General features: G+C 46.0%; 1 protein-coding gene across 2 annotated transcripts in view; it reads left to right on the top strand.

The window, feature by feature from the left end:
• Nucleotides 1–26805, top strand: part of Cv-c (RhoGTPase activating protein) — a 386165-nt gene that overhangs the window by 327435 nt on the left and 31925 nt on the right. For both annotated transcript variants that reach the window (XM_078191879.1, XM_078191878.1), the window contains exon 10: nucleotides 21821–21981. In XM_078191879.1, the coding sequence (XP_078048005.1) occupies nucleotides 21821–21981 (161 nt within the window). The remainder of the gene's footprint in view (nucleotides 1–21820; nucleotides 21982–26805) is intronic.

The raw sequence follows: 26805 nt of genomic DNA, 5'->3' as shown, positions 1-26805 counted from the left end.
CGAAGGCGGGTCAACGGTGTTAGAACAAAGTCGAACTTGAAAATCCGCGTACGTCATCGGGGAACGTTTCCAGAATATCGTCGACCACCTATGAAGAATACAAGAAAGGCTAATTCCTGGAAGATCCGGGATCTTCCATCGAAATGCATTACGGAACGTTGACTGCCGACTGCACTCGGTGATTCCATTTAGGCAACAGTAATTTACCAGGCTGGCTGACGAGCCGATGCGCGCGCGCTTTGTGCTAGCTCCGCGAACCAGGGGACGGTTGCCAGTTGCCAGTTTGCCGGTTGCCAATTGCCAGTCGCCGGTTCCGAACGGTTTATCCAGGTGCAGTGGGGGCACTGGACACGTTTTCGGACTTGGCTCACCCCCAACAGATGCGTCAAAGACGCATTGACAAAGACACGCACCCTTCTGCTGCGTCAGGGAGCTAAGCGCTACGCGCACCCCGCGGCCGCGAGCCGCGGCACGCCAACTCCTGGCACACTACCAAAGCCTTACATGGCTGTGACGAGGAAATCGCAGCGAAATCATAGGCTCGTCGATCGGAAAACAATCATGCGAACGGGTCGGGTATTTTTCCGCGGCAATTTCGATATTATTATCCCTTTTGTGATCATGGTCTTTCGAGAATAATACCCGAGTCGAAAGTTTAGCGAAAGTGATGACAGAAATGATTGTTATCGAGAGAGGTGTTATTACGATTGTCTGGGAAACTGGCCTTTGAATGAAATTCTCTAACGCGGGGCTCGAGAGACGAGGACAGCCGGCTAGCACGAACGTATCCGTCCTTTGTGCGAATCGACGTCAAAACTAATCCCTTAAGAAGAACGTAAATTTGATGCATTTTCATCCAATTTGTATTTTCTACGACGGACTTTCCATTCTCTTTCGAAGTTTCTATTCGATTTTTCGTCAACGCGTGCAAATTGCCCGAAATCCTTCGGACGTTTACGATTGCAGCAGAAACGGCCTCAGAGAAAGTTGTAGAACCGGCGGTAGGATAATTGGTAACTCGGCTAAGTCCCTTTAATCTCGGCTGGGTGGCGGAGACGAACTTCCACGAAAATACGTTCGGCCGGTAGGCGATGGGCTCCGAATAGTCTCCTTTGAATCTTCCTCGTGATGAAAATCGCGTGTCATGCCTTGTAATCAATGGCCCCCGGGGCGTACATAAATCCTGCCGGTGAACGTTTGCCAGAAACGCGGAAATCATCGGCAGTCGTTCGAGATTTGTTATCTTAATTCCCGTAGGCCCCGCGCCGTGCCACCGGCCGCAAGAGAGCTTCCCGCTCGCGCCGCAGAATCGGCGAAATTAAACGGTGGGCTGATTAATTCCCGGATTATTAAAATTCCGGCGTGTATCGTTAGAGAAATTTACGAGCGCGTCTATTCGTGGAAATCGTTCGACTTCACGGGAAAATTAACTTCTATATTCGATCCTTCGAGCTGGACACGTCGTTCGTCTTCCACGATATTATCGCGCCGACCGCTATGGAAATTCTACTCGAAATACCATGTGTACGTGCGCGAGCCTCGACGGCGAAGGTGTAACGAGCTCGACGATTTTGACGATCAAAGTCTCGTCGCATTTCGGATAGCCGGAGCAAAGCGTTGTAAAAAATTGTAGTTATTATTTGATAAATAAACGCAGCTAGAAACTCTATAAAACACGGCCGGAGAAAATTTTACGATTACTTTTCTAAATAGACCTTTTCTTCGGGGTTTAATGGCGATTTTTTACGAGTTCATTGACCCACGCTTCGAAGTACCCCAAATGTTCCTGCCGCGCTCCGCTGAGAATTCCTCATGAAAAATGGGCGCCGTTGTTACACTATAAACAACTCGAAATCCAGTTGAAAGAAGTCTTAGATTCTGTTACGTTCAACGATTAATCGACGTCTCGAATTTTGGGAATCATACTGTACAATTTTTTAAATTTGTTTTACGAAATCAAAATTGATGCGTTATCTCCTTGCCGTACTATTTTCTTCATAGTTCAAATGATTCGAACTGCTTCGATTGTAACAATTTCTAAGTGGAGAAGACGATTTATATTTATTATGTGTCTTTATTATGTGCATTTATTTGAATAATTAAATATCGATTGACTAAAGATCGATTAAAGATTGACGACAAGTGAGCAGAATTATATTTCGACTTAAAAGAGCTGTGCTCATACTTGACAGGTACTTCCTAGAAATCTCCATCGCGTGTCAGCTTCGTCAGTACGGCAAGGGGTTAAGATGTGTACATTATTCCGAGTAAGAGCTTGGTAATGAAAATCGAGAAGAATCTCTTGGCACGGCGGACGAGGGACAAGGAACGCAGACGAATTAGATTAGATACGACTGCAATAAATCCACTGTACTTCCGCAGCCGAATTTTGTCCAGCTGGGTCGCCGATCCGTAACACCGCGCGCCGCGAAAATACGCTTCCGAGTATTAAAGCGGCGAGGGGGGGCAGTCAGGCGGGTGAGCTCGCATAATTAATGAGAGGGGGGAGACATAGTTCCAAAGGCTCGATTCCTCGAAAGCGTGTTGCCCCCTCGCGATCGTGGATCGTGGATCGTGGATCGTGGTAGGTGGGCCGCGAACAGCCGCGGACGGATCCCCGTCGGGAGATGGAAACGTATGCATAGATATTGCACTTTCCGCCACGGAATATCAGTCGCGCCGCGACGCGACGCGCGTCGGCCGCTTCTGACTGCTCGCGCCTCGCGCTCGCGAGCTCGTATGCGGCGCGGTACGGCTCGGGCCGCGCCGATGGACCGAGAAATTCGCGCAGACGTGCTCAGCGGCTGTCGGAGCCGAGGCCGTGGCTGAGGCCGAGGCCGAGGCGTCTCTCGAGGCGAAGAGGCGACCGCTTCTTGGAGGTCGATCGGATCTGTCCTGATTCTGATTCCGATTCCGATTCCGATTCGCCGAGCGGTTCTCCGGCGACGTTGATATCGCGACGATCATTAGAGCTGATATATCGGATCGCGTTCACGTTGATCCTCGCCCCGCAGCTTTCCTATCCCCTCGGCACGCCATAGGCTGCGTTTCTCAACACTTTATCGACCGGTCATCCGGTCGTAAAAATTTTCGTTTCTATTTTGATTTTATTTATCTTATTAATCGCGAAAGATATTTAATATTTAAAAAGTTATGTAATAATATTGAAGCTTGTAGTACAATCTAACACATTTATCATAATAATAGATATAAAATGATTGGTTTCTATTGCAATGGATTCATAGGTTACCGATCGGAGGAAAAAATCGATTTATAGCCTACCGGTCGATAAAGTGTTAAAATCAAGAAACCGTCAAAATCGAACAATTTTCTTCAAATTAAACAATACACTTCAATTTATTTTTAAATGTTACACCGCTTAGTAAACCAGAGAAGGAAATTCCAAAATTTGCAATTAGTTAAAATAGAGACAAAATTTTTATCCGAACTTGCAACGCATACTTAAACATTGCATTTCGTAGATCTTGGTAACCTGTACGCATATTGATAATTCTATCGAGAAAACATGATTTTTCAATTCCTTTGCGTCGTCATTTTCACAATACTTTTTTTAACCCGTTGTCGAGTAAAATAGACAATCTAGTAACCGCTATTTCCGGCGATTTATTGACGCCGCGCGAACAGTCTCGAATTCGGGGAAGCCGACTGGATAATTCTTGGACTGTTTCTTTCGGTGGGCTGGTCGTCGAAAGATCCACGTTTTCGGAATCATTGGAAACGACGAAGCGTTCTGTCGTAGTCTGCTTTTTCCGGAACATTGCGTCGCGAGCCGCGCGCTATTAAAACTTTCGCGGAAATCGCGTACACCGTTCGTTGTAATCGTTTGGCCGGCGTTGCGCAACAGAAATACACAATAGACTGTGTCGGAAGCGATGCTCCGCTTTATTTGGACAATTCGTTGTTTTAGACGCAGGATGCAATGCGAACATAAAACGATGGACACGATCGTAATGTCGCATCTGTTCTGGCATTCTCGTTGCAGTAGGGTTTTTTGATTACACTTACGCGTGTCAAATTTTAGCGAAATCAGTCTTACGCAAGACGCGGCGGTTGAAATGGACTGAAAGACGAGTCTATATTCGCGCGCGATGCGAGGAATAGAGCCTCCTTGTCGATCGCTTCGGACGGATCCATCGGTCACAGCGTAGGCTCGAATCGCAGGCCACAGCCGAGCCCGGCTCCACTTATCGATCGCATCGATCGATGAAGGGACTGCTCGTGTGTATTTACCACGAAATCCCGGAGCGTTTGCTGTAAATCGTTTAATCGACACCTCGCGTGTCTCGGAACGATCCGAGGTACATGCACAAGGTGCATCTTTAAGGGCTATCGATCACCGGGAACAGTTTCGCGGACTAACAATGGATCCCGCTATCGCGGAATCTCCGGCTGGATGATCCAATGGATCCTCGGCGACCAACGACGCATACCGGTGCATACATATCGACGCTCGACCGCAGATTTCGATCTCTCGGGCTCTCTCGCGGACTCCCGGCCTCCCGGCCTCCCGTTCTCTCGGGCTCGCGCGGGCTCACGAACGGTCTCGTCGACGCGGGATCTGCTTCCGAGCCGAAAACACACATCCCTCGTCGATCCCTCGCAGTGTCGTATACCTTCGGCTGAATGCCGATGAATTTTTGGAACCGCAGGTGCAGTTTGTGCCTGCCCGTTCAATTAATTCTAGCCGTGTAGTTCGCGCTTCCGGCGCGATTCCGCGATTAGCGTTGCTCGCGAAGAATCAACTGCGGGCTGCAGTTTCGTTTACGTGACTCTAATGAAGAAATCCGTTTTAAGTAACGACCATATACAGTGAATCTTAAGCCGGTTGGCACGGAAAGACGGAAGCCTCGATCGAAATATTTGCGGACGTATCCCTGCAACGTTTTCTTTTCGATATATAATAGTGAAACAATTAAACGAAATTGGAACCAATTCAATTCAAAGATATCTTAGTGAAAACTTCCAGCTGCTATTTCCGAAATTTTTTACATTGACGCAAATGGATGACAAGCTCGATCAACAACTGTTGTTACACAAGAACATTGTTAGAGACGGAAAGTTTTTAAATTGACAAGTAGTAGCCATCGTATCCAATCCGTGCAGCCTTATAAATTCGACTATGCATGTTTCTGCACATGTGGTAAGCTTATAAATCAACAGGGTCTAATAGCATTTTCATTTCCCTTGTTTTCCGTGCAGTATAGCCTGGCAAAAGGTACCAGCTTCACCGCGGACGAAGCGGAGGACCGTCCGCGGAGAACCGGGCCGCACCTCGCTCCTCGGTTCTCGCGATCCGTCTTGTTCCCCTCGGCTTAGCGGGCCGCGATGGACTCCGTGAGGCCGTGGCGAATTCGAGCACAGGGCATGCACCCGTGAAATGCATCGGTTGCATCTCCCCCACCAGCGTGACAGTCGTTCCGTGTGCCGTGTGCCCTCCGCACTAACTAAGGATAAGGATACACGGTGCCCCACCACGCGCCGCGACAAACACACATTCGTAGAGATTTCTATACGTGCGCGGCAGGGCCGGCACGTCCTCCGCGCGTCCCTCTTTCGAGACTTCGAGGCTCGACTCGACTCGACTCGACTCGACTCGACTCGGCGCGACTCGACTCGGGCTCGAGACCGAGACACCGAGACAGCTGCCCCACGGGTACGGGTTCCCCACCACCGTCGGCGTCGGGCTACGTTTCGTGCTGTAGTTTCTCGGTGGTGCGAGCTTCTATACCACTGGTACGCGCCGACGACCGCTAGTCGACAGGCAACCGGTGGAGTTGTTGCGCTCGCATCGATCGCTGACACGCCGCTCCCGCAGTCTCTCGATCCACGGGCCCACGGACTTCCGACTATACGACAGTCTGCTGTGCGCCGTTCGATCACGGTGCGATCACGGTTCGCTTGCACGGCGATCCATCGATCTCGTCGACACCTGTGCCAACTCGCCCGGCGATCTTACGCGCGTCGCTTTCCGGACTTTGACGTCGTTGACATCGGACCGACCGTAGATCGCGATCGCAGAGAGGATACGTCGCGTGTGTAATTTCGGAGCAGTGACCGAGGATTACGGATGATTAATTTGTGATTCGTTGTGGCAAAAACGTTTCTTACCATTTATACAAACATTCGTTGATTAGAATAGAATCGCACAGAGGCCGGGTTCTGCCTGCCTGCCTGGACAGGATCGTTGGCCGAGGAGAGCGACCGGAAGAAGAGCCGCGTCGATTACCACGCTGGTTTCCACGACAGCTGGCTTCGACCGCACTTTTCATCCGCCGAGCACGAAAAATCAACGATATCAGTGTTATCATTGTTCGAGTGCTGAACTTCGTTACGCCGCTCGGCGCAGAGTCTGTGTCGCAGATAGTGCACTGCGATCGTGAACTTGTTTCGAACGCTCTCGAAAGGTCTCAGTTTCAGTGAAAAGAGAATGTTCCCCCGTTGATTTCTTTTCGTGTTTCACGCCGAAACTCGCCGCTTAATTGTGAGAACACTCCGCTCGAAGTCAGTCGATGCTGGATTCGCGGAGCATGCTACCGCGTGTCGCGAGTGCGACCGACTCCGGTTTTGACAAAATGTGATCGAACCGTCGTGTTCCTCCCCCCGTGTCCGGTGTCCGCGGTTCGCTGACCGGTCGATAAAATCGAAGGTGGCGAGCACACGCTCTCGGAGCAGCTGGCGGTAGCCATGAGTAGTGCGGGACTTTTCACGTTTCGGAGGTTCTGGGACGAGTAACAGACAACCGCTGTCACGCATGTGCCGACATTGTCAGGCTGGAAACGCAAAAGGTAAATGGGGCGATTTCGTAACCGAACGGTCTCTCTCCGTCTCTCCTGCTTTCTTGACCCTGGGATTTATTTGGTTCAGCGTTCTCGCCGTGCACGCCGAAAAGTGATTTCTCGATCGGCCGGTCCGAAGCAGGCCGTTCCGATGCAGAGCGGTGCATTCGAAATGCCCCGGCACTGACGTTCAATGAAATCGCGACTCATTCGTCTTCCCTTGGATTCACGTTCGGAATTTTTGTTGCGGTGCTTAACGTCGTATTCTTTTTGACTATTTTGCAACGGAGAAATCTCGAAACATTAAGTAGCAATCGATCGTCGAAGTCTTTCAAATACTACCGACAGTTTTGACCACATTTAAATGCTGGTCACTCCTCTGCTCCGATTTCAAACTTGCGACAATCTTAACCCCTTGCGCTATAACAACGAGTCAGACTCGCGACGAACATAATTTAATAAATATCAGTCGTTTCTATTGAATTGAAATAAAATTTGAATCTTCTATCGTCAAAATTTCGAAATGGAAATAAACGAAGACAGTCAGGAAACGAAAATCTTCTTCTCCGATCAAGTAAATTATTAATGACGAAAAAGTACTAATCGGCACAGTTTCGAAAGAGATCGTAGTACAAGCGATTAATCGATAGTGCGAAATGTCCACTTTAATATTCAACGAACAAATGATCGATTAGATATCTAATCGACCGAACGGACATACAATATTTTCGCAATAGTTTCGTTGAATTTGCAATTAAATCACCCTTTGCTGCATTTAGAATCGCGACGATTATCACTAATTGAGTACACTTGAAATCGCAAACATTTCTCAATGAAAAATAGACATTTCTCATAACTCAATGAGAAGTTCATGAAAAGCAATGAAGAACACCTGACAGCTAGCCGAAAAGATAAAACGAAGATTACGCCGTTAACGCGTCTAGGAAAATTGTGTGCCGGGAGTTTTTAACACTAGAAAGACGGGAAAATGACTGCTATTCGGCAATATAGGGGGGGCGGTCAACAACAATGATTAATAAACGCATTTATATGTTGTAGAAAAAGTCACAAAATTATAAGAAGCTGTCTCATTATTTACATAATTATTTTTCTAATTGAAATTGAAAAGCAGTCAAAATGACTTGCTTAGGCAATCTAGTGTTAAACGCGCTGTGTATAGAGAGCCGTGATCAAACGTCGTCGTGACGCTCGATATTCGCTCGAAACCAGGGTGTTTGGCAAGCCTGATAAACTGGCAGGCGTTCGTTCCCGATGCCAGCGCGGTTGCTGTGCCGTCGCCTTATCTTCGCCCGCTTTTTCGTAATTGAAGCCTGTATTTGCATCGCAAACAGCTGAATCGTGAAAGCAGCCTCGTATATCGGCGCCGATGTTCTCAACTAATTGTACTTGCTGTATCACAACGGCAATCGGTTTTTCATTCTCTCAATCGTCCGATGAATCCGCTGTTCCCTTGTGTCGACCTCTAATCGTTTGAATGGAGCTGTAGGTTTCGTCACTTCGCGCAGAAATTTATCAGTTTCAAGAGTCGATGCTCGTAGAGTGGTTATCAGTTTGAGAATCGTTTGATTGGCTTTTAGCGAGAAAGTTCAAACAAATACGTTCATTTAGAGCATTTAGCGGAAAGCTAGTCGCGCCGCTTAACCCTTCGCGGTCGTATTAAGTTTGTACATGAGTGTCATACTAGCCGGAATTCATTTTTGTTGAATAAACGAGATATACATAATAATACATAGTAATTCATTGCACGTTCATGTACGTAAGACATAATAATTATGTATTATTATACGTAATATGTAAGATCAAGGAGGAGAAACAAAATTGATTATCATTTAAAATTTGCAATAATGTACTTTAATGTCGCGGACTAATTACAAAAATACATAAATAGCTTTGAAGTAGACGTACGACCGCAAAGGGCTAAAGTTGCGGAAATTTATTTGCATAATGTCCAGCCGACAGTCTCTATCAAGAAATTGCAATATTAATGAACGGCGCACTTTGTACGCGCATGTTAGAAATTAATAGAAGCAATTTTAAGAGGGACGCCTCTTTTCAAATTCTTTTCTGCATCGGAACATAGCGTGTCGCTTTAAAGGAACTATTATCATAACCGCACAAACCCTAATCTCTTTACCTGGCTGAAAGATTAAAATAGTTCGAAATTATTTACCGAACTGCAGAAGATTTCTTATTCCAAGGACTATCGATCCTTCGAAGTAGAGGTATCTAAATCCCGTGGGTAGTCGCCGAAAAAGCACGGCAAACACGGTCGAGAATTTTTATTTTACAAGCTCTTCCGATAAGAGCAGCAGAGTTTGCGCAGCCGAAAAGAAGACACTCTCCCGTTCCTGATTCTTCCCCGACGCTGCCGGCTCACGATCGCCAGCGCGGCGTGTACTCGTTGTAATTCACACCCGGCCGGCCTGTCGTACACGCGTCGATCAGCATGCAAATCGTTTTACGATAGCGCACCGCGTAACGCATTTTTATCGAGCGGAGATGAGCGACACGCCGATATTCGGCTCGATAAACGGGCAACGCGTCTCGCTGGCCACGCGCGTGTCACAGAGACACCTTATCGGAGATCCGGCGTTATCAGGATTTTCGCCAGATAAGAAGCGGAGAAGCCGACGCGGCGCGGCGCGCGCGGAAACGTCTCGGGTTCCGACCAAATGCACGCGGGCGTGGGTGTAGTACGGGTTTTCTCTCGATCGCAAGACGGCCGATGTGTCGCAACGACGCGCGACGCCGACTCGGCTGAGAAGTCACGGGTAATTAGATTGTCGTAAACGCATAATAATCGCGGGATGAAATCATCGCCGATTAAAGACTGCTCCCGGGAGGATGCGATCGGCGCTGCGTGTCGCGTCGACGCGTGGGTGCGACCGTGCGATCGGAAGGATTAAAAATAAACAAAACGAGGCGCGACCTTCTGCTGCGCGCACGTCCGCCCCGCCTGCCTTTTCCAACTGCAGTTCTCTACGAGCGACGTGACGTCGAGCCGTGCCGAGTCGAGCCGAAACCGCTCCGCGTTACAGATGTTGTCCTTCCGTATAGCGAAACGCACAGGTGTGCGATCACGATCCTCTCGATCGCTCGGTGTTGCTGGTTGCGTAATGCCGGATCGAAATTCACGTTGCAGTCGCGCGAGCAGATCCAGTCGTGCTTGCACTTGCACGCAGCCGATGCGCGGCCCGCGGCCAGGCCGTGAGAAAAAGACGCGCGCGACGATTCCGTGGAACCAGTGGAAGCCATCTCTCGCCTCTTCGATTTACGAGCCACTATGAATGGCAGACGCGAGAGTTAAGAGCCGATCCGCGCGCTGAACTAGCATAGCTGGTATTTGGGCCGCGGTGATCTCAATGCCTCGCGCGGAGACTTGAATGACCGCGCGTCGTCGCGACCCAACGACATATGTATACAATAGATATATGGCCGGCCAAAATCCGGGATCGGTAGGGACATCGTATTACTCGCTGCTTAAAAGATGACATAGAGAAAAGTGCAAAGCCTTCGCAGAAGTAAGATAAATGCGTTTCCCTTATTCGCAGAAATTATCTTCTCTTATTAACTGAATTTCCAGGAAACGAGAGACTTGAGTCTGGTCGAGTGGAAATTGTGCCGTCTCTTCAGCAACAGACAGTATTCTGAAATATCCATTTCACGGGTATTAGCACATTTGTAAACCGCTTATTTTGAAAGTCCGTCTATTTAAAAATCCAGATACTTAAAGGTAACGTGCTTGAATAAATTTTGCCGAAATGAAATTATATATTATTATTAACATGTAATATATAATTGTTATTGTAATGTAGAAACGTGGATATTAAAATACCTAGCTCGATGATTTTGGAATGTGGACTTAGACCGCTCTCAAAATAAGCGGTTTATTTATTCGCATCATAATCCGCGCGCTTCTTTGCATGCTGGTTGCGCACGGAAGAGTATTCACTTCTGACGCACGAGAAAACTGTAACCATAGTACGTCAGAATTGTTTGACGTAATATTATAATTACGTCTGTTACGTTCATTGAATCGATTCCTTTGAGACACGAAATACGGTCACGGTTGAAAAGTGATCGTCTCGCTACTCCATTGATACTTTCGCGAGAACGATCGTACGGTTTGCGAAACGTTCACGAAAAGCAGCGTGTGTCCGGTAATGATGCCAACATAGTCTTCGATATCTCGGCATATTCGCCAATATTCCTAAATGTTATCGAAGTCGCACGCTGCGAGTGTGGAAGAATTCGGGACAGAGTAGAACAAGGTCAGAAATTACAACTACCTGAATCATCGGTCGGAAATTCGCGTGCTGTCGGGCAATCGGCGTAACACGAATTTCGGAATCGTTTCGTGCGTGTCGACCACCTCTTCTGGCGCAACTCCGAATGCAACCGATTGTTTACCACGAAATTGCAACCACCTCGATTCGACTGCGTGTTAAACGGGTGTTTATCGTCGATCTCGCAATCGTACAATATTCTCGGATCGTTTATTATTGCGTTCGATCGCGGCGCGAGCGAGCTCATTTACACTCCTCGTCGGTTTACGGATCGCGCGACGGAAAGTCAAGGCTTGATCTTCGCGGTTGACAGCGATACCGGCACTTTGTCACGCGCTGCATATAATCGCAACGCGAGTATCGACAAGTCCTATTATAACACTAGGTTTGGTGGATTGATATTGGTATTGGTATCGGAGGAGACCGATGATCAACGAAATGGAATGAGTAACAAATAGTCTTTCTTTCGCAACGGATGAAACAATTTTTATTTCGCTTAAAAATCGTAGATACGTCATTTCTCCGTGACATCGTCGTGCTTTACCCACACGATTTTGATCGGAGTGTAACGGGTTGAAAGGCTCGCGAATGCGTCACCCGGCATGAAAACCCAAACACTAAATATGAGTCACCCAGTACGAGCGGATTGAGAAAAACATTTCGAAGCGCGACCAAATATTCCGACCGAATACCCGTCGATACGATCATACCATGAAACCGAGCCTTTTTAGAAACCACGACGATTCGATGAATCTTTGTCTGGTACTAGGCGCTCTTGTAAGAGGGCCATCGATCGCGTGCCATTTTCACCAATTTGATCCATTAGGATCACTGACACTCGCTCAGAATTTTCCGGACAGTCTCACGGCCGATTACGCGCGCACCTTCGTCCGTCCATTCATTCCTCGCGGCAGGTAACAAACGTCCTCGTGGCGTGATGCAATCTTCCAAGGTTAAACGGCGAGCCGCGGAAAAATGGCCACGACGCGATGGTGCACGCGGCAGCAGCCGCGCCGCGACACGTTGCAGTCGCGGTCGCGAGCGAGCGAGCGGCGAGCAGAGTCGCGGCGCGACACGCGAGTACCCGACCGGCCGATTTTGCCGGACGCGTCCGCGGGGGACGACGTTGGACTTGAGTTGTTAGAAACAACGCCTGGGCGACATTAGTTTCGCACGGTGAGTCAGTGGAGCTGACCGTTTGCTCGGGTCGGGGCACCCATAAACATGTCCCGTGCAATGCAGCTGGACAGGCGACACCGCGGTGCATTGCAGCGACCCAGATGCCAAACGCGGGAGAAGGTATGGCGCGAGTTACTAAATAACAGGTTCTGCCCTAACCGCAGACCGGCGAGGCATAGCCCTTCCCCCGCCCTCGCGATGCCTCTCGAACGAGCAGTCGCCGATATTAATATTTATAAATAGCACTTCGGACCAGCCGCGTGTAATCGCTTCCGCGACCGGACCGGACCGGACTCGATCGGACCGTCTATTCATTTGCCACCGTTGAAAACGTGCCCCGCCGACTACGACTTCCTCGACGCGATTTTCCTCCTCGACGCGTTAGCTGCCGAATATCGTCGCCAATCATTTCCACGAAATCGAAATCGTTTAACCCCTTGCACTGCGATTCCTTTCGCGCTGCGGTGATCAGCACTTAGTTGCCCTTAATATCTTTAATAATACGACCAAACAATTTTTGTTTCTTTTATTGCCTTTACGTACTTTTGTTTCTAGACTTTGATAAAAGAAGAATTTATTTTCATTTCGATGTAGAAGAAATTAATAATGTTCATATTTAATAGGTCTTGCATGAAATCTGTATCACGAATCTGACTTGTTATTATAGTACAAGGGGTTAATTAACGAAACCGAAAGTAGGAAATAGTAATTATTAGTTTAACTGGTTTGCCTTGATGAAGTTCTAGTAACATTCGGCATGTTCAAATATATCGCCATAAAAATGAGTTTGAAAATCTAGTAAATGGAACGTGTTAAAAATAAATTTTCCCTTTTCTTGGAATCATCCAATATTACATGTTAACCAGCCCACGGATGAGGGAAGAATTCGCCGACTGGTTTCGATTGTCCTGGATAGATAGCCTCGTTTCATTTTCGAGGGTAATCAATATGCAAATAAATGAGCGAGCCGGGCCGGACCGGGCCGAGCCGGTGTTGCTACCGACTACCGAGAGATATGCACGCGCAGCTGGACAAGACACAGTGCAGGGTGTGTTGCAACAACCCAGATGCCAAATGCAGAGGAAAGAACGGCGCAAGTTTCTAAATAAAAGACTCTGCCTTAACCGCAGGAATGTTTTACACACCTCTGCGGAGAGCGTGGTAAAAAGTTACGAAACTCGCGGACTATTTTTAGACGATCGACGCGCCTCGCGCGCCGCTCGTTTCAAGAACATTGCGATTCCTGAAACGGGCTTGCCCGCGCGATCGCTTATCACGCTTCCTTATCGCGCCTCTCTTGGAATATTCATTGCCGGGCGCATGTTTTACGAGCGCGCTACCACCTTTCGATTTCACGTGTGCGCGCGTCCGACGGTATTCCAAATACCTGCGGCAATTAGAAACGGGACTGCGAATGAAAAGATCTGTCTTGTCTGTTAACAATTTCATAAATTGAAAAGAATAGTCCAAAGTTGTACGAACGTTTCCGTTGTTTCGCTGACGAATTCACCTCCGAGATGATAAATCTTTTCCACATCGAAGGTTCGCACGGTTGTGCACGAAGTTGCACGATTTTCGCGCAGCGTTCGAGGCCCGCGAAGGAAACGAGCGTGTCGGAACGAATTCGTAACGAGGGGAATCAGCTCGATCGTGAAAAAAAATGTCGAAACCGCGTTCCGTGGAAACAGTGCAGAACCCCAAGGTGAACGACTGAGCGCAACCGAGCACTGCCGGACGACCGTCCGGGGCGTCGAAACGGCCGTGGACCGTTTTGCTCGGTGCAATTCAAGCCGCGCTTCCCGCTTCCCGCTTGCCGCTTCCCGCATCCCCGACGTCCCGACGCGATATCTGCTCGAAACATGATAATTCTAGGAACGAGTCTGCGGCTCCGATTCAGCAGACGAAACCAATCGATGATCCAAGATCGTCGGTTAGAACCGATCGCGTGAGAAAATCCGGCCGGTCCGCGTCGCCGGCGCGGCGCGGCTCTGCTCTGCTCGGCTCTGCTCGGCTCGGCACGCCGGTGCACGTTGCACGCTCTCTGACGTAGGTATACCTGGGCTGCACGCTCGCTGCACCGGTTCTTCGGTGCACGGTTAAAACAAACGTTGCCGGGGCCGGGTACGGGGACGCACGCGTGTTCTTCCTTCTTCGTGGCCGAGCCGCGGGCCGCGGCTTCGAACTTGCCGTCTGCATATGCATACACGTATTTACCTGTATGGCCGCGCGCGTCCCTCCTGTACATGTGCGCTTAGACCGCGATCATAACTCAGTCGGGCTCTCGCGATCGAAGAGCACTATGAATAGTAGCTAATTGACCCAGTTGAACCCCGTGTCGGCCGGCAGAAGCTACGATATAAATACAATACCAATACACGGCCGCCGATATGCGCCGGCGAAGATAGCTCGCGAATGCTAAAACAACGTTGCCCGGCTGGCTTTCCGTTTCCTGCACGGAAGGATGGCCCGTTTATGGCACCGAGTCACGAGACGCGGCTTTGACGGACGTACCGGGTCGTGGCTGCCGCATTAACTTAATTCCAATCCTTTCGGGCCGCAGTGCACTTCCAGGCTGACCTCTCGCTGCGAAGGTCAATCATTACCTCGTGACGAGCGGACTGCGGATACTCGCGGGAATGTGCGTTTTCGCAAATTCACCTTTTGCTCTTGCCACCGACCGAAACTGATACATGCTACAACTATCGAGCCCTAAACGCGACCAATATACATTATTTTATAATAATGAGAAAATTGTGCTCATTTTTGCTTCGTACGATTTCTTGTGTAATACATGTAAATGTTAAAAAAAATAAAGCAAAATTACTTGTTAACTGTTCTTTTTAGGGCTAGTAAAGGTTAGAATTCGATATCCTTTCATATTTTCTGTAATATGTACGTAAAGCAATAATTTAGTTACAGTTAATTTTGAAATTCGAAACTTCACGCGCGGATCGTACGAATAATCCGGTCGCAGCGTGCGCGGAAATGGAAGACAAGTATTGCGTGTGTAACAGACGGTTTTTATCGATCGTATTTCTATCTTTAGCTATTCTACTTTTTAGCCTGCCGACCGGCTGAAGTACTCTGCCATCAAACACATTTAGCATATCCGCACATGCTTTCATGTTACACGAACATTAGCATTCTATTTTCGTGGCACGTTGTCATAATTCGTATAGAGAATTCGCTATTTTTAACGGTGTCCAGTAATGAAAATGAAAAGGAAGATGAAGATGAAAATGAAAATGAAAATGAAAATGAAAATGAAAATGGAAATGGAAATGGAAATGAAAATGGAAATTACAGTGAAAGCCATTAACTTAATTTTAAAATACAGCATACAGTTCTCTATAATAATTCTCTATGGAAATTTATTTCTGCTCTTGATATTTCAATTGTTTCGACGCTCTTGTCTTTGATCTACCAATTTTCGTCACGAACGTTTAATAAAATGTATTGTATAGTTCCAAGACGAAATCGTTATTTAATGTTCGCACGCTGTGTCAGACGTCTTAATTGATCGTACAAAACCGACAGCTAATTATAAAACACAATCTGATCGTTACAAGAATACCGTAACAGAGATAAACGGTGTATTTTATGTTAACGCAAAGTAATAAATACGAATGCGGATGGATCCTAGAATACGAGACGCGTCATTCTCCCAGAAGCAGAGTCTCGCGCTCGCACGGATCGTACCAACGGATTATTTGGTCTGTTGCGAGCCGATAAATGGCCGGGTAGAAGGATCAAGAGATCAGAGACAAGTGATCTAAAGATCGAGGGACGCACGCGGGCTGCCGCGCCGCGCCGGTATGGAGCTGTGCGCGCGGTTCTCGTGATAAATCCAACTCGAGTTACCGAAGATTTATATTGATCATCTCCGCGATGCAATCTCGATGGCCTACTTTCCCGGTCACACGTGTACGCTAAGAGGATCGACAGTTAATTAAGTTACCATCGCCGCAACCTTTGAGCAACGTCGATTTAGCGACCGATCGGTGATTCACGATCTGCCCAAACAGAGAAACATCCCGTTGACGTCAGATTCGCGTCCGACGATCCGTTTCCCCGGGGTTCCCGTTAACGACCGCAAATCGAGCTCCCGATAAAAATCGATTTTCACGCCGTCTACGGAAACCGTTCGTCCCGATAAAAACCGTACGCGTGTATTGAACTGTTTGGCAAGTAAAAGAGATCGTCGAGCGTAAAAATATTTGGTTGCGTAAACGTCGACCGACGTGGAATCGCGATGATGCGTGTTTTCTAGGTATCGGCTTTCGGACACACGATACGTTTGTCGCGTCCAGCAAATCGACGATTATATTTCAGACACCTTTAATTAATACTGGAAATACCTCGCAATTATGTTCGTTTACGCTCTACTGGATCTTACGTATGCCAGTCGTTTCTGATGAACCTTGACCAATTGGGTAACACTACTCGTAAATCTAATTCTAGAGCAAATAAAGGACTATTTCTACGTAATCTTTTTCGCTTTTTTTAATTTTTCTCTTTCTGGTAAATATTTTCGATTCATATCTATTAATCATTGTCCACCAAATTCTATCATAAATTCATAAAACACGCGATGCTCTACGTCTCGTTAATCAAAGAACGATACTTTGGTCGAGGTTTTAACAGGACTTCCAATTACGTTCAATTAAATGTCGGACTTGTAAAATCCAGAAACATGGGAGAACGATAGCAGCTTAATTACAGTTTGCGCCGAGATGCGGTGAAACGGCAGCGGCCGCCGCTTGAAATCGAGCAAATCAATCGGTGCAAAGCAACGACAGAGAACGCATCTCCGAAGTAGTTACTGTTAGCGTTGCGTGCACCGAGGAAAGAAAGGAAAAAGCCGGTAGATTCGCGTGCGGCTCGCGGCTTTATGCTCAATGAGCATGTCGGCTCATTATCACTGTTTCGCTTATCCAGTTTTTTGTCCGGGAGGGGCGAGACCGTGCTCGCACGGATACCTTTCCATTAAAACGGGACGAACGAGCCGCGTCCAGCGATCATATCAAAATCCCCGTTCGATAACTCCGTAGCCCTCGCGATCGATAGATTAACGTTAACGATCGCCGATTACATTCGCTTCCTGGATGTACTAATTACTTACGTACCGCGGGGAAACCCACGTGGCTCGTACGGCCGCGCACCGTTCACCTGACGTATCAATTAGCATTCGAGCCAGCGAGTTTCACTCGGCCGCCGCGCCGCGCCGAGCCGCTCTGTGTTTTTAATACGACCGACGACCGATAATTATTAACCGAACGCACGCAGATAATTGAAATTCGCAGTTTCCGATAATCGCCGCGAACGTTTCGGCGAACGTCTTTCCGATATTTCTTTCCGCTCCTTATCGGTGAAATTCGAAAGGCTTAATGAAACCGAAACCTTCGGCTTTTCTTCGAACGAAATTAGTATATATCCCCGGCGATTCGATATACATAGTTCCACTCGATTTGATCGGTGGAACGCGTATCTCGATAAACGCAGGCAATCCTGCTGAAACCGTCGAGCAGTTAAATACGGAATTCTGTTGGCACGATCGATTTGCGTTCGGTCTCTGAAAAATTGACTAGTGTCGTTTCCTAATCAATTAGATTTTTTTCACCGGCAATTAAAAACAACGCGTTGAATACCAGGTACAAATTTTGGGCAGATATTTTAATCTATTAAAGAAACTAATATGGTAACGTCGAAATTCTATGCTCTAAAGAGACTGCAAGTGAATCGACGACGGCAAAAGGAGTGGTACGATTCGAATTCCTTCCCGTTTCGGCGAAGATAATTGTCAATAACGTGTTCATCGAAAGTAAACCGTTCGCGATAACGCCGGTGACATGACGTAACGCAATAAAGCGCGTATCGCGACATTTACAATTTTCTTGATTATCGTGGGAACGTGGTCCTGTTACGAAAGAAATTACGATAGTCGAAGCGCCTGTCACCATTCTACGGCCACGGTGTTTTCTAGAGAAAGTACGGTTAACGTCCCTCGGCGGACGTTATAATTCTAGTGAAGTGTAGCGCGGGCAAAACGCGGCGAAGACGGGACGCGATCGCCGGCTTCGTTAACATTCGAATAATTACCTTATTATTCCGATTATCATCTCTAACTTAATTATCGTGCAGGTCGTATGGTAGCTTAATAACAGACTATCATCTGCCGGAACTTTCTTTTACTTTGCACGTCGTTGATCTTAACGTAATAATGTAATTCCAGGCGGCTTCCACGGTATTCTTCCCGCCGCGTTTTTTCCCGTGGACGTCCGATTATAACCGGCGAGCGTGTAATCAGCGTTTAAGAAAGTAAAGAATCGTGTTCAATTAGCCGGCCGCGTCCAGGCCAGTCCAACCACCACGGCTAACAAAATCAGAATAATCGCCTTTCTCCTCGTGACCTAGTACCTCAAAATTATTCACCGAGGATATACGCGGGATCAAAGCAAAAGGGGGAGAAACGGAGAGGAAGAGAAAGAGAGAGAGAGAGAGAGAGAGAAGCGCCAAACGTACGAAAAGCTTCCGGAGATTATACAACAAGATAACATAATAAGCGTACTCCGAGAGAACTCTTTCAACCGATTCACACGCTTTCATCCAGCTAGAACGTCGAATTTACATACGGATCTTGCTTATCCAAAATCTTCCTTTTTCACTTGGCGGATGATTTTCGAAGAGACACGGCACATCTTTCCGCCTGTGGCGGCTCAATCTCGATATCTCGATGATCCTCGTTTCGTAACCATCCGATCCTAACTGTATCCTGACGCCTTTCTCCCCTTTAACCTATCGGCTGCCATGTCTTTTTTTCGGCAATGGCTGTACAAGATCCTACAAATATTTATTGTACGGTACACGATCGATTAATGATACTAGATACAAGAAAGACTTACATTGCGACACATAGGTCTCTATATATTGTTATACATTTATTATATCGTATTCATTTAAAAATTGTATTCAATCGTTAACCTATTAGCTGCGTACGACGAGTATACACGTCACAAGCAAATCGCAATTTTACATTTTACAAGAAAAATACTTCTTCTACGATCTAGGTTAAAATACTTATGAAACATGATCATAAATTTCGCACGGTTTAGGGTAATTCTAGAACAACCACCGATAAAACTATACTCATTGCGATCGATGAAACGCCTAACAAAATTGATCTTCAAAATAAATTGACGCAGCTAAATGGTTAATATATAAATTCTATTCAATAATAAATACTGCAAATTGGTATATTTTATAAAGTACTTAAAATCGTAGCGATTAATTGGAAAGCACTTATGATTGTCGCAAAAACATTTGTGAACGAAAATTCAACGACCTACTGCATCGCGACCTTGAACCATGGAACGCTAAATGCTAAAATGGTCTTGGCCGACACAATCGTTCGAAAATACTCGGCCGAGCGAAACGTGTGGCTTCGATCGATCCGGGGTTGTGAGTTGTGAGATCATAGATCCAAGATCTGGTTCAGGAGATCTGTGCCGGCGTTGCGCAAGCCGCGATGGAGGTCATCCGAAGTTTGAACGGGGAGTCCGCATCCGGCCGGCGAGCGTACGCTCGCGATACACGGGATTCGACGAAAGAGGAGGACGGAGACGGATCGGTTGACCCGCGGATGTGCCCAACAGTCAAGAGTAATGTCATCTCTGTTGCCGAACCGCAACACACGTTGTGTTTCGGGTGAAAGTTGATAACAGGCGGGAAGATATGAAAATCGCCGGGGCCCCGCGCGCTCTCCGACTTCGAGGAAACGGGCGCACAAGACTTTCCTTTGTGTCCCTTTCGCCCTGGGATCCTTTGCGGCGATCCTTCTACCTTGCGCGGCTATATATCTTCCGTTTCTTTGAATTCTTACCTACGTCAGATTCCACAATTGGCTCGTTTACACGCTGCCATAACAGCTTACGCGAGCTGCGGATATTCTCGGAACCATCGTGGTAACCCGGCGTGGGACGTGTTCCCACTTTCGGCAATAATAATAATAATAATAATAATAGCAAGAGTTAATATTTTTCTTTCCGGTTGAGATATCTCGGAGCGATCGCACGCCTCTGAGGAAAAACACTTTGTTCACAGTTAGGTTCCAATGGAAATCTTCGTGTCTGCATTTTATGTAAAGAGAAACGCATTGTCACTATTGATATAAATTGAGATTTGCTATAATCTGATTTGCCTAATCTGCTAAATATGTACATCGTTAATATTTAAACATTGAAGTAAAGATAGATATAAAAAAATATAAATTTTCTAACCCACATAGCTGTCATATAATCCAAGCATCATATGCAACGTCTATCTTTAGTTTTACTTTGAAACTGTTGCTTACTGATCTTACAACGATCAAGAAGATCTATTTGCAAAAATTGTTTATTATCGTTATGATCCAGAGATAGCTTAAAGCAAACCCCGGGAAAACAAACCTCGTAAAATATATTTCGTTTGCTGATGCAAATCATAGTCGAACTAATTATTATAATGAAACGAGTGCGTGATATTAATACGCGCACCTGCAGGAAGTAGCTTAACCGATCGCGCGTATACGAACGTACACGTCCTTGATTTCTCTCGTTGCAGTCACGTTGTATCGATCAACGTTTATTATTGATACCGATTGCACGAGAAAACTGTGATAATGAAAGCAGCACACGGTACACGCTCCGATAAGTATCATCGGATGTGATCGAAACTGATGTCGAGATACGGAAGATTTTGATTTTCTTTGCATTCGGGGTTTCCGTTTCTTTCCATGCTTTTTCCGTTTCTTCGGCTGTGTCGTACAACACGCGGTTAAGAGGTGGCGATTACAAGCAATTGTGGCCACTTAGCGTGACAACAGTACGGTCGGAGTCCACTTTGCGTAGGTTCCTGTAGTCCTAAATTGTGGTGACGGCGAGGTTCGTCGGATAAGCCGCGCATCGTCGAGTCATTCTACGGCCGGATTAAGATCGACTAGCTGCTGAAGGCCACAAGGGATTACCTTTCCCCCTTATTGTTTCGTTACCTGTACAGCAGAAGGATCGGAAAGAGGGTGTGCCGAGTTAGAAGTCGTGTCCCAGTGTGATTCACGGTGGAGAAAGTGACCTTCGGAAGCCAATTAAATTCAAGTTGCCCATGAGATACGCGATACAATGAGCGCTGAAACGTTTAATTAAATGAATTAAGTAGAAATTGACGACCGAGAGCGATTCCATTTTTATACCGGTCAATTTACTATCACCGAAACGCTGGTTCTACATAATTAAAAAGACGTATTCGGTTTATCAACGATCGATCGCGTCGTACTTTCCTTTCGACGCAACCGATACTCGATTTTCAATTCGCAAACGAATCTCGTTCTTTACATCTATAATCTATAGCTAGTCGTTCGTCTAGCGATACTTTACGTTTTTTATAAAAATCGTTTCATAAAAATTTGCTTTTACAACGTCCAGAATTAATTTGTAATTTTTGCCATTAATTCTGCCGATAATCGATTCCAGCAATCGTTGAACGAGTATTTTTCTTTGATTACAGATTATCAGTTCCCGATAGACGTGTCTGGTGTGGCCAAGGACCACCCGTTCCTCGAGACTGATTCTCTGCAAAGTTTGTTCCGGCGATTGCATGCTTTAAATCGGTGCGCTAACATGAAGATCGACACGCATCACACGCACAGCACCAGCCACAGTAAAAGCGTGAGTAAATCCATTCTTTTTTTACAGCTTGTAACATTAGTAAGACGAAATTCTCTACCAAATTATTATTGGCCATTCACCGATTAAATTGTTGCATTCGATAACGATGGGGAATGACACCGACGCTTCGCTTGCATGTTAACCCCTTGCCGTGCCATTTCCTTCACAGTTACCGCGGTTACGAATTTTTCAATTAACATAATTTCTTAGAAGGGACAGAACATTAACATTTATTCCGTGCTTGAATTTACTCGAGTACTTAAGTATTAATAACAAGGGATTAGAATTTTATTGCAATTTTAAAGAACAGAATAGCATCCATACATAATAATTTATTACTAGTAATTTCCATCGCGAGTCGGACTCGTCAAAGTACGGTAAGGGGTTAAACTGTGCACAGATTTTGTTGTGAATAGAGGAAGTGCGTTAGATCTCTCGCATCCGGCCCGTTGGTTATTGACGAGCGAGTGTTTCCTCGGACTAACCGATTCCCCGTTTACAAGCAGACCCTTTCCAAACTGCACGAAGAGCGTGACGTCGCTCGGAGATCTAAAAGAAGATCTCCGGGAGGAAATACCAGTCTAGATCAGAAATGAACGTGGAGTGGCGTGGCGTCGGGACGGGACGGGACGGCCGTTCGTCGCGACAAGGGGTTCTTTACCTAAACACTTCTCGGAATCCCACGGTTTTCTCGTGCGGCCTTTTCAACGATCACGTTCCCCGGCAACTTCCGCGGTTGGTCAAGTCAAGATTATCTGTGTTGAACGCGGCCCGCTCCTTAAAATCCTCAAAACCGCCATCGACACTCGGCTTCCGATGGAATTCCACGTTGCATTGCCACGCCGCGCGTCACCACCAATAATCCTTGCCGGAGACCCTGAAGAATTCGTGAAGTTTGTCGCCGCTTGGCGCGGAATAACAAATTATGCAGCTGTTATCGAATGGTTGCGAATACACATCGCATGTGTATCGGGTTATTTATGGAACGGCTCGATACGGTGGTATAGTATTTAATTATGAATTATACCCTGGCTATTTTAAAACACGACGCAAGGACAACTAAGAGACTGTTATGGTGTACCAGTTTCGATCATTGACGGACCAAAGATATGTACTTTATTAATTATTCGTCTGTTGTAGTCTCCATTATATCCAAGATATTATGTTCGATCGCTGCCGTTTAGTATTGACGAAGACCACTTTTATTTTGCGTACAATTCTGCAGTTTAATAAGTAAATCAAATTCGTTGGTAAAGTCTTCGTCGTTTTGTTCTTAACAAAATTCGATCTTCGTGATATTACAATTTTCGAGTCTATAATTTACAGTTAAAAGCTTCGTAAATTATTATTGAGTGTGACATTATCTAATCATTTCATTTGGAATTATTGTATAGAAAATCATCGTTCAGATTTCTCTGTAATAGAGCACTCTTTGTAATACAGCAAAGGAATTAAAAATTTCGTTCAATAGAGTACCAGTAGATAAAGATTTCATACCACAAAGAGTCGTCCCTAATTCTTCCTGTTACTTTAATATCAACCAATTCCTGATACATTATCCAACAGTTGAGTAAAATTCCATGGTCGCCTCGGACGACGTTTCAGCATTGTACACATGTGTCCCCTGTATTGTAGTAAACGTCGAAGCTATCTGTCCGTTGTCTCGACTCTCACTACAGTGACTAATTGCAGACTCTCGATGCTGGAATTCAACGAGTTATGACACGTTTCAGTTTGCCAGCACGTATGGTCATTGTTATGCGTCGGCATCTTTCCTCTTGCGCTATTCTTACGATTTGCCTGAGGACGAATCAACCAATGGAATAACAACTAACGAGCGTCACGTGACCGGGATAGCGCCGCAGTTAATTATCGTGGAAAGTGCTGCTAGGCGCGGTCAGTCCTTCGCGTTGCTCACGCGCGGCTTCGCCCGACAACGTGGAACTTGGGTTCATTTTTATGTTTTTCTTCCTAGGAATTCCAATTTTCCACTAGTTAATACTAATCTACTATTCGTACGAAGTCCAACCAGGCCAACAACATTCATCTTGAATATGCAGATTGAAATATACGTAATTTCACGATCCTGAGAATTTATATAGCAAAACAGTCGTTGATTGCTTTTTCGCATGAAACAATTAATTCAACGCGACGAAATAATTTTTGATAGTATACAGTAATTAATAAAAATGACCAGACAGCTTTTAAAACTTCTATAAAACTGGTTTAAATGGCTCGACTTTTTGTTGTAAATGGAGATACTAGTTTACTGTACAGTGATTAAAATATTTTCCTTTTAATTTATCTATTATTTGGAATTAAGAGGAATGTAAAAGAAACTCTCGATAACTTATATACACGCTGACAATTTCATTGAAATTAATTATGGCATTAATTAGCTGCTTTTGGTTGAAATTCCTGAAATACTGCGATTTCTTCAATCTTCAAAGCTCATTTTCTCTCCTTCGTTATAAGTTCAGATAAAAAAGTAAAGCACGAGACTTCTTTTACATTTCTTTGATTCCAAATAATCACGAAATTAGAAATAATTATTAATATCTTTAAAAATATTAAACCATTTTAAAAGGTGAGTGGTCGCTTCTACTCCTTGCTGTACACGTACCAGCCATAAATTACGAAATGAATATTTGAGAGTGCAGGAGCCACGTTCGAATTAACGAAGCTCGTATAATTGAGCAACTTGAGAGACTTGAGTTCAGAGGACTCGAGGCGCTGCGGCCGCACAACGATTCGCAGCCTATTCATCAAGCTGCATCAGCGAAACTGCATTCGAGTGTTCTCTGTACTCGTGTGGGGGATGCGACGGTCACGGGGCCCGTACAACACGATCAAATTGCTTCATTTAATTTCGCGATTGTATTCAATTGACCGTGTTCATAAACTTTCATGAAACCGCTCGGCTCGTTACAGCGTGGAACAGCGGCTGCGAATAATAACGAGGAAATCGAATGATAGAACGACGCGCGGTCATTTTTTAACGTTGAACGACGCGGCGAACATTCACGTTTTTTCCGTCCTTTTTTCGCGGTATTGTTTAATGAAACTACGTCTTTGTCGAAGGGTAACGCACGCTCCGTGGTGGTTCGTTAAATTCGATCCGATGCGAAAGCGAGTGCGTTTTCGGTGTCACGGGACCCGTAAAGATCAATCTGCGAGCAACAGTCCGGGGGCCGCTTATTATTTGGCCATGCCGGAGCAGGAAGCGTTCCCGAAATCACACAATGAGCATCGGCGACGTGTCCGGATCGCAAATCAGAGTTAAAAGCGTTCCTCTTTTGAGCTTAAATCAATTATACGTTCTTCCTGGTCATCGAGCCCGTCGATTAAGATCACGGGGATCAATTCGTGCGATCTCGAGAAAGGAATTACTCGGATCCATTCACGCGCCTCTCGCAACAATCGCACAAAGGAGTGAAACGCGAGTCGAGCCCCGATTCAATTCATCGCGATTGATCGTGATTGCTGTTTCTTTCTCTCTTTTTTTTTTCTTCCCTTTCAATTCGGCCGAACGAGGATAGCCGCGCGCGTATCGTTCCCCGCGATTTAAATCTCCGCGACGACGCGAGCCGAGGCGAGGCGAGGCGAGGTGCAAAGTAATAGATCGATCCGATCCGTTCGACCACCGATAAATTATGTCGACCGTTCTCTCGTGACATATTCGTGTCTCATCGGTAATTGCCCGAGCTGGACCGTTTTGCCAACGTGATTGTTAATATTTACCGAATAACGCGGGTTTAATTATTTCCTCGCCTCTCGCCGACACTATATTATGACGTTCTAAATATTTTTACTATCTATTTTTAGTGACTAAGCATCGTTTATATTGGCTCGTATGTTAGTAATAAATTATTCGTTTTTAACGTTGCAATACTGTCTCCGAAAGTACACGCTTTATGCGTTCTTAGACTAATTTAGAAAGGAAAAATTAGTGTCTTTCCTCACGAGTAAGATATATCAGAATCCGACAGAGGGTTAAAGAAGAACATATTCATTTTGCGTTGATTTGTATAAAAATCGGCGACCCTATTAATTACGCGATACGTTCAAACGTCCGCGAAAACTGTGCAGACGCAACGAGGGAATGTGACCGTAGGTCTCGATTATTACGCGGGTAGTGGCACCGGATCGGGCGTGCACATTCCACTGGACCGATTATGAGCGCGTGCCGTCCACCGTCCAATATTCTATTTTCGTCGAAATCGTAAAACGCATCTCCGTGTATCGCGGCCCGAACCCGCTAGCTCGTAAGCTGCCGCGTCACGGGCTAATTAATTTTATATTTGGCAGTTTTCCGTTACGAGACTACTCCGGATCCTCGTTCTCCCGCGCACAGAAACTGGGTCAGCGCAAAAAGGCAAAAACGCCGACCGTTAACGTTTCTGCAATTATTCCGTTCGCATGCGAGCACAGTGATGGCGCCGGATTCCGCTAATACTCGATCGCTGATATTCGGCTGAAGACTTGTTTTTTTTCTTTCCGAACGAAATGATTTTAGCGCTGCGCGAAGGTCTAAGGTTACGGTGTAATTGATCGTCGAATTCGTTCCGACACCCAGTTGCAGTGTTGCGAAGTAAAAGAGAAACCTTCTTTGAAATATTTTATATTATAATAAAATATATACCGATTTACTTTTGCTGAAAGTGTGCTCTTCAATATTGTTTCAGGTCTTGTATAAAGTCCTATATGTATGGATGTACGTAGTTCCTACATGTATGATTTTGGATAAAATAGTTAAATCTCTGCACAAAGTTTAGATTTTTAGAAATATCGCGATGTTTATATCCGAATTAAATAAATTCTTAG

The sequence above is a fragment of the Augochlora pura genome, chromosome 10 (assembly GCF_028453695.1).
Source record: "Augochlora pura isolate Apur16 chromosome 10, APUR_v2.2.1, whole genome shotgun sequence".
Lineage (NCBI taxonomy): Eukaryota > Metazoa > Arthropoda > Insecta > Hymenoptera > Halictidae > Augochlora > Augochlora pura.
Note: the sequence above shows the minus strand (reverse complement) of the source record. Positions and strands in the feature narration are given on the sequence as shown.